Here is an 8,456-nt window from a genome sequence, read left to right as displayed (position 1 = left end):
CCTCCCATCTCCTGCCTCATCCCACCCCTCTAGATACAGAGTCCGTTTAAGTTTCCTGAGCCATACAGCAAATTCCCATTGGCTGTCTATTTTACATATGGTAATGTAAGTTTCCATGTTACTCTTTCCATACATCTCACCCTCTCCTCCCCTCTCCTCATGTCCATAAGTCTATTCTCTATGTCTGTTTCTCCATTGCTGCCCTGAAAATAAATTCTTCAGTACCATTTTTCTAGATTCTGTATATATGCATTGGAATACGATATTTATTTTCTCTTTCTGACTCACTTCACTCTGTATAATAGATTGTAGGTCCATCCACCTCATCAGAACTGACTCAAATGCATTCCTTTTTATGGCTGAGTAATATTCTATTTTGTATATGTACCACAACTTCTTTATCCATTTGTCTGTCTATGGACATTTAGGTTGGTTCCATGTTCTAGCTATTGTAAATAGTGCTGCAGTGAACAAAGGGATGCATGTGTCTTTTTCAATTTTGGTTTCCTCAAGGTGTGTGCCTAGGAGTGGGATTGCTGGGTCATATGCTGGTTTTATTCCTACTTTTTAATCTCCAGATCATCTTCCATAGTGGCTGTATCAATTTACATTCCCACCAACAGGGCAAGAGTGTTCCCTTTTCTCCAGATCCTCTCCAGCATTTATTGTTTGTAGACATTTTGATGATGGTCATTCTGACCCATGTGTGGTGATATCTCATTGTAGTTTTGATTTGCACTTCTCTAATAATGAGCAATGTTTAGCATCTTTTCTTGTGTTTGTTAGCTGCCAGGGTCCAGCCTCGGCAGGATCCAGGGGTACCCTCAGGATGAACGGCGTCGGCGAGTGCAGAGAAAGAGAGAGACAGAGAGCGAGAGCGAGCAGACTAGGGTGTGCAGCAGGGTCTGCTGTTCTGCTGCCACCGCTTTATTTTTCACAGTAATTTTTATACCCTAAGTTAGTACATTTCTAAAGGGAAATGAGAGATAAACATACAGAGCTAGTCTAACATTACATCAGTTTGCCCTTTATGAAACCCAGGATGTTTTCTGCATACTTCTTTGTTTATGAGAGTCTTTTCCATAGTGGATCTTTGTGCATTGTCTTTTGGCCTTGAGCTTAAGAGAAAACAGAAAAGTTGCAGTCTCATAGGGTAAAGGTACAGCAGGTTGCAACATAGTAGAAATGTAACATAAAGGTCAGTTCTTTTGCAGAAGTCACCAGCTAAATTTATACTCTTGGCTAAAATTAACAATTGTCTTATTGTTTTCACACTAGGGCTAAACTCCTATGTTTTAAATTCCTAACTATATTAACAATAGTTTTTATTGTACAACCTCAGCACATTAAGAGCAAAAACACAGCAAGCAAACATTGATCCAGTAACAACTTTATAGAATAATACTTTTTATGTTCTCTATAGGGCTTCCTCATCCCCCGAAGGACTCTGTGCCTATTAGGGCCTTTTGTGTTTTCAGGTTCTTTATGCTTTTTATGATTAAGATGTTGTGAACAATCATGCGCATTAATACCAAGGGCATAAACACATTTGTCAAGCAAACTAAAATGCTAGCAAAAAGGGGTTTAGGTTGAAATACTCTTCTCTTCCCGGATAATCTTATAGGATGCCACCTATAAGGATCCCACTGTCCAGGGGATATATTGATTAAAGTTTTAAGTTGGTTCTGTTTGGAAAGAGATCGGGGAAAGCCTTCTGCCTGTGTCACAGAAATTAGGGAGCAGTCTAGTAGAGCAAGCATCGGAAAGACAGATATCATCTTTAAGGTGAGTGCCGGGGCAGCTTTTCAAAATCCCTGGAGTCCTGATCCGCCTTGCTTGTCAGGTCTTCTCCACATGACCTTGTCATGGGTGGGAACTCGTGTGCTGGCTCCCGGCATCTCCCCCTTTTTTATTCTTTAAGACAACCAGATGGATCTCAGTCGCGAGCTTCTGAGTGCTGTGTTGGAGAGTTCTGACAGTACAAGGAAGGATTATAATGAGAAGGAGGACTAAGACTGCTACAGCAACATAACTGAAGACAGCTGATAGGATATTTTTTCCAGTAATAAATTTAGAGAAGGTATGAAAAAAATCATTAGCAGCCCCCGCAGTAGTAAACTCTAGATGGGCATGTTTTAGGGTTCTTATCTGGTCATGAAGCTTTCCTAGATCTAAACTAATGCTGGCGCTATTTCATACACCTGAAATATGATTTTTAATCCTTTTCCAATTATAATCTGTATCATTTACTTTTAGGGGTGTTACACAGATCCACCACTAGTCAGCATGACAGGATAATGTTAGCTTTACTTTTAAAGCCTGTAATTAAATTCCAATATGCATGACTGCTTTTTCTAACTTTATTTCTAATATCCTGTCTATAATCTCTTGCATAGGTAGGGCTAAAGAAACATTTTAGGACATAGTATTGACATATTGAGCAGTATGTACCTGTTGAGTCAATGATGTTGCTGCCACAGTAACAAAAGTAATTGCTGTTATTAAAGCTGACATCCCTAACATAAGTAGTCCTACAAACTGTCAGGATTGCATTAAATCTTGTAGTTGTTGTAGAATGGCTAGACCGTAATTGTCATACCAATAGGTACTTGCTGTGATGGGCACCATAAGGTAAGGTGGGCGTCGCAACACCACAAAGGAACACATATTATATTGAGGGGTTAGGCAGGATGAAAGCATGCATTGTTTACAGTAGATTATATTTGGTCCTCCTGAGTAGTTCATCTGTATATGAAGCTTTTCGGAGTTGTTAGTGAATAGAAAAATGTAAGGGGAGGGTAAGCAGGCAAGTACAGAATAGATAGAGTCATTTTCTGGCCGGGATAGGGTGACAAGAGAAGTGGCAGCAAGGGCTTTCCAAATTTCTGGCTGCCAAAAGGTCTTGCCCTTAGCTGTATAGGACAACATGGGGGGAACAAATTGATTATGATGTCATCTATTGGCCGCCAATGGCCATGGGACAGAATGATCATTTTAATTACAAAATTTAGTGGTATAGCCATGGACAGATTTTGGATCTTGACTTGGGTTTGGATTGCTCCAGTCTTGTACCGAATAGTTTCCACCTCCTGGTATTCTACAGTCTATTCTTGAATTGTAAGTACAAGACTTCTATACCGGATATCCTAGGCGGTTGTCAATAGTTTTCCATATGACGTCTGAAGGAGCAACATCAACACAATTTGGATATTTTGGTGGAGCGTTAAGGAACAAGGATTCACAGGGGTCAAGGACCCTGGGGCATACGATCTTGTAATACCCAAACTGACTGATCCACTTTTTCATATGTAAATTCTGATGCTCAGGAATCTGTAAGAATTGCCTTTTTGGAGGCTCCACTACATCCCTCTTTAGTGGGAGTAATAACGTTTTTTGTATGGCTAGTGGGGAAGTTAAAGCAAAGAGGAAGATCATCTGTTAACCCCCTAAAGGTATAATTAAAATTGATAGGATAATGATCTTTATCATAGGAAGTGTAGGATCCTCCCAAGAGATAAGGCTGGTTTGTGTGGACCCGTATAGGGTCACTGTTCCAAGTAACTACTTGGAAGGTCAGGGAATCAGGGAAATATGCCCAGTAATTTTCTGGAGTGGGAGAGGAGGCGCTTACCTGGCAGGAAAGTAAAGCAAGCATAGCAATAAAAACCCTTTCAGGAGAGGCTGAAGATCCCTGTAGAGAAGCTATTCCCTGAGCTTGGTGGCAGAGTGACTTAATTTGCCCCCACGTGGGTATGGAGGCTTGTTGAGTTGCCCGCGCAGGACGTCTTGGTGGTTTCCTGCGACGTAAAGGAATAGGGGGATCATGGTTTTTTATGTAAAGCCGTGACATCTGCTTAATGGGTGGTTCTACCATTTGTTCTTCTGGGATCTCTGCTGCCGGTTGTCTTAGAGTCTGCTGGACTTTCCAGGTGGGCGGCAGAGGCAGGGAAAGAGGAGTGCCCTTCCTCTTTTGTGGTTGAAGCAATGGGGGAACTGGATGTCTGGGGGACTGCGACATGGTGAGTCAGTCTGTCGAGGATCCAAATTGACGACTTAGCACCCTGGGGAAAAATACAAGCATATCCTCGGCCGCTGGTTAACAATGGGTCAGGACCCTTCCATTGTCCTGAAAGGTCTTTCCATTTAACCAAGGGTTTTGTACTCTGTTGTTCTGGACTCCAATGTTGGAGTATTGTAGTAACCCCAGATGAATCAGTGTTTAGATTGTTTATTACAAAAAGAGCATGTTGTAGAATCTGGTGAGGGGAACTATATCTAAACATATCTAAACATAGTTTAGATAGAGTAAAATTTTTGTAAAATATAAATTCTCTCTATATATAATAAATCTATATATTTATTATATATAAATGACCATGTTTATATAAATATAAATCATATCAATATATGTTTTCCATTACCATTATATATATAATCATTATATTATATATGCATATATATGCAATTATATAATATACATACACACATATATACATATGTATACATATAAAACATATAAACTAACACATATTATATATATAATTATAATTATACACATAATCATATATACAATACCATGGGATACTATGGATTTAAATATAAATTTATATTAATATTATATTTATATATTATGACATATTATGATATATATCAATTATACAATATATAATATATTATATAATTATATAGCACAATATACAATATAACATATAATATACAATATTACAAGAAAGTAAACTATAAATTTTACTATATATTTCTGTAAAATATAAATTTTACAGAAGGCCTAATTGGAGATGTATCTCTGGACTTTTAGGGGCATTTTTAGCAAAAAAGGACCAGTCTTCATCAGAATGATAGCAAGCTGCTGCTTCTTCTAAATCTTTTTCATCTTGGGACGAAAGCTGTTCTTCCTTTTCATCTCTGCTTTCTAAATGACTATTGGTGTTCATGGCAGCCAGCATCTCCCTTAGCTGTTGATAACTCGGTTTGGAATCAGTATCTTTTTCCTCCCCTTTAACTTTTATTTTTTTAGATTCATGAAGGGGGTCTAAAGCATCTCTAATCATGTTCCATAAAGAAAACGTTTCATTAGGAATCTTTTCTAGTCCGTGCAAGGTATGAAATGAAATGAAAATGAAGTCGCTCAGTTGTGTCTGACTCTTTGCGACCCCATGGACTGTAGCCTACCAGGCTCCTCTGTACCTGGGATTCTCCAGGCAGGAATACTGGAGTGGGTTGCCATTTCCTTCTCCAGGAGATCTTCCCAACCCAAGGATCGAACCTGGGTCTCCTGTATTTCAGGCAGACGCTTTACCATCTGAGCCACCAGGGTATAATAAGCTTTTAATTTTTTTCCAACCTTCTCCCAAGTATCTAAGTTAACAGTGCCCTCTTCCAGAAACCAAGGACATTGCTCCTGTACAAACGTGGAAAAAGATTGAACACTAGCCTTTTTTACTTTAATACCTCTTTTATTTAACAACTGTAATATAACCCCAATAAAAAGATGTATTTCCTTTGATTCACTGCTGCCCATCTTAGCTGTCCCTTAAAAGTGGAAAGAAGTTTCAATCCTACCCACTCGTCTTACCCTATCTTTCTCATGCAGGGGGGCCTGCAGTGCCCTAGTGGGGTCCTAGCCATTCTGAAAACTGGACAATGGGGGGCTTACCTTCAGGTCCTTGTTTCGGGTGCCACTTGCCGGGGTCCAGCCACGACAGGATCCAGAGGTACCCTCAGGATGAACGGTGTCGGCGAGTGCAGAGAAAGAGAGAGAGAGAGAGAGCGAGAGCGAGCAGACTAGGGTGTGCAGCAGGGTCTGCTGTTCTGCTGCCACCGCTTTATTTTTCACAGTAATTTTTATACCCTAAGTTAGTACATTTCTAAAGGGAAATGAGAGATAAACATACAGAGCTAGTCTAACATTACATCAGTTTGCCCTTTATGAAACCCAGGATGTTTTCTGCATACTTCTTTGTTTATGAGAGTCTTTTCCATAGTGGATCTTTGTGCATTGTCTTTTGGCCTTGAGCTTAAGAGAAAACAGAAAAGTTGCAGTCTCATAGGGTAAAGGTACAGCAGGTTGCAACATAGTAGAAATGTAACATAAAGGTCAGTTCTTTTGCAGAAGTCACCAGCTAAATTTATACTCTTGGCTAAAATTAACAATTGTCTTATTGTTTTCACACTAGGGCTAAACTCCTATGTTTTAAATTCCTAACTATATTAACAATAGTTTTTATTGTACAACCTCAGCACATTAAGAGCAAAAACACAGCAAGCAAACATTGATCCAGTAACAACTTTATAGAATAATACTTTTTATGTTCTCTATAGGGCTTCCTCATCCCCCGAAGGACTCTGTGCCTATTAGGGCCTTTTGTGTTTTCAGGTTCTTTATGCTTTTTATGATTAAGATGTTGTGAACAATCATGCGCATTAATACCAAGGGCATAAACACATTTGTCAAGCAAACTAAAATGCTAGCAAAAAGGGGTTTAGGTTGAAATACTCTTCTCTTCCCGGATAATCTTATAGGATGCCACCTATAAGGATCCCACTGTCCAGGGGATATATTGATTAAAGTTTTAAGTTGGTTCTGTTTGGAAAGAGATCGGGGAAAGCCTTCTGCCTGTGTCACAGAAATTAGGGAGCAGTCTAGTAGAGCAAGCATCGGAAAGACAGATATCATCTTTAAGGTGAGTGCCGGGGCAGCTTTTCAAAATCCCTGGAGTCCTGATCCGCCTTGCTTGTCAGGTCTTCTCCACATGACCTTGTCATGGGTGGGATCTTGTGTGCTGGCTCCCGGCAGTTAGCCATCTGTATGTCTTCTTTGGAGAAATGTCTGTTTAGGTCTTTCTCCCAGTTTTTTTTTTTTTTTCCTGGCATTGAGTTGTATGAACTACTTGTATGTTTTGGAAATTAATCTTTTGTCAGTTTTTTCATTTGCTATTAATTTCTCCCATTCTGAGGGTTGTCTTTTCACCTTGTTTATAATTTCCTTTGTTGTGCAAAAGTTTTAAGCTTAATCAGGTTCCACTTGTTTACTTTTATTTTTATTTCCTTTACTCTAGGAGGTGAGTCATAGAGGATCTTGCTTTGATTTATGTCATCTAGTGTTCTGCCTATGTTTTCCTCTAAGAGTTTTGTAGTTTCTGGTCTTACATTTAGGTCTCTAATCCATTTTGAGTTTGTCTTAGTGTATGGTGTTAGGAAGTGTTCTAATTTCATTCTTTTACATGTAGCTGTCCAGTTTTCCCATCACCATTTATTGAAGAGGCTGTTCTTGGCCCCATTGCATATTCTTGCCTTCTTAGTCAAAAATAAGGTGCCCATAGGTTCATGGGTTCATTTCTGGATCTTCTATCTTGTTCCATTGGTCTCTATTTCTGTTTTTGTCCCGGTACCATACTGTTTTGATGACTGTAACTTTGTAGTACAATCTGAAGCCAGGAAGCTTGATTCCTCCAGCTCAAGACTGCTTTGGCTATTCGGGGTCTTTTGTGTTTCCATATGAATTGTGGAATTCATTTGAATGAATTAACAAATTCATTTGTTCTAGTTCTGTGAAAAATGCTGTTGGTAATTTAGTAGGGATCTCATTGAATCTGTAGACTGCATTTGGTAATATAGTCATTTTCACAATATAGGTTCTTCCTACTCAGGAGCATGGAATATCTCTCCATCTGTTCATGTTGTCTTTGATTTCTTTCATCAGTGTCTTATAATTTTCTGTGTACAGTTCTTTTGTCTCCTTAGGTAAGTTTACTCCTAGACATTTAATTCTTTTTTGTTGCAATGGTGAATGGGATTGGTTCCTTAATTTCTCTTTCTGGTTTTTTAGTGTTAATACATGGGGTTCCTTGGTGGCTCAGACAGTAAAGCTTCTGCCCACAATGAGGGAGACCCAGGTTTGATCCCTGGGTGGGAAAAATCCCTTGGAGAAGGAAATGGCAACCCACTCCTGGAGTCAGACATGACTGAGTGACTTCACTTTCTTTATTGTTAGTATAAATGAAAGTGATTTCTGTGTATTGATTTTGTACCTTGCAACTTTGCTAAATTCACTGATTAGCTCTAGTAATTTTCTGATACCATCTTTAGGGTTTTCTATGTGCAGTATCATGTCATCTGCAAACAATGAGAAAGTTACTTCTTTTCTGATCTGGATTCCTTTTATTTATGTTTCTTCTCTGATTGCTGTAGCTATGACTTCCAGAACCAAGTTGAATAATTCGATGTTTTTCTTGTTTCTTGAGGTAGGATTGTATTGCTATAAAATTCCCTCTTAGAACTGCTTTTGCTGCATCCCATAGGTTTTGAGTTGTCCTGTTCTCATTGTCATTTGTTTCTAGAAGTTTTTTGATTTCTCTTTTCATTTCTTTAGTAACCTGTTATTTAGAAATGTGTTGTTTAATCTCCATGTGTTTGTGTTTCTTACATTTTTTTTTCTT

The 8,456-nt window shown here is 38.8% G+C and overlaps 1 protein-coding gene across 2 annotated transcripts; it reads right to left on the bottom strand.

The window, feature by feature from the left end:
• Positions 1–877: 877 nt before the first annotated feature.
• LOC121817730 (inteferon-activable protein 208-like) lies at positions 878–6,090 on the bottom strand. Of its 2 annotated transcripts, none has more exons than XM_042239260.2 (3): positions 5,675–6,090; positions 3,632–4,061; positions 878–1,972 (listed from the first exon to the last, which is right to left on the bottom strand). In XM_042239260.2, exons 2-3 carry the CDS (start codon positions 4,016–4,018, stop codon positions 1,937–1,939), a joined length of 423 nt encoding a protein of 140 aa, XP_042095194.1. In that variant the 5' UTR covers positions 4,019–4,061; positions 5,675–6,090; the 3' UTR covers positions 878–1,936. The 2 variants fall into 2 exon arrangements, with proteins under 2 accessions (XP_042095194.1, XP_042095193.1); XM_042239259.2 differs by having other exon boundaries at positions 878–1,118.
• Positions 6,091–8,456: the final 2,366 nt, after the last annotated feature.

The sequence above is a fragment of the Ovis aries genome, chromosome 23, assembly GCF_016772045.2.
Source record: "Ovis aries strain OAR_USU_Benz2616 breed Rambouillet chromosome 23, ARS-UI_Ramb_v3.0, whole genome shotgun sequence".
Classification (NCBI taxonomy): domain Eukaryota; kingdom Metazoa; phylum Chordata; class Mammalia; order Artiodactyla; family Bovidae; genus Ovis; species Ovis aries.
Note: the sequence above shows the minus strand (reverse complement) of the source record. Positions and strands in the feature narration are given on the sequence as shown.

Coding starts and splice junctions, on each gene's coding strand:
- LOC121817730 (XM_042239259.2), bottom strand. CDS start 4,018: ATGTCGCAGTCCCCCAGACATCCAGTTCCCCCATTGCTTCAACCACAA. Junction 1,119..3,631: donor TTGCTTTACTTTCCTGCCAG/GTAAGCGCCTCC, acceptor TTTTCTCTTAAG/CTCAAGGCCAAAAGACAATG.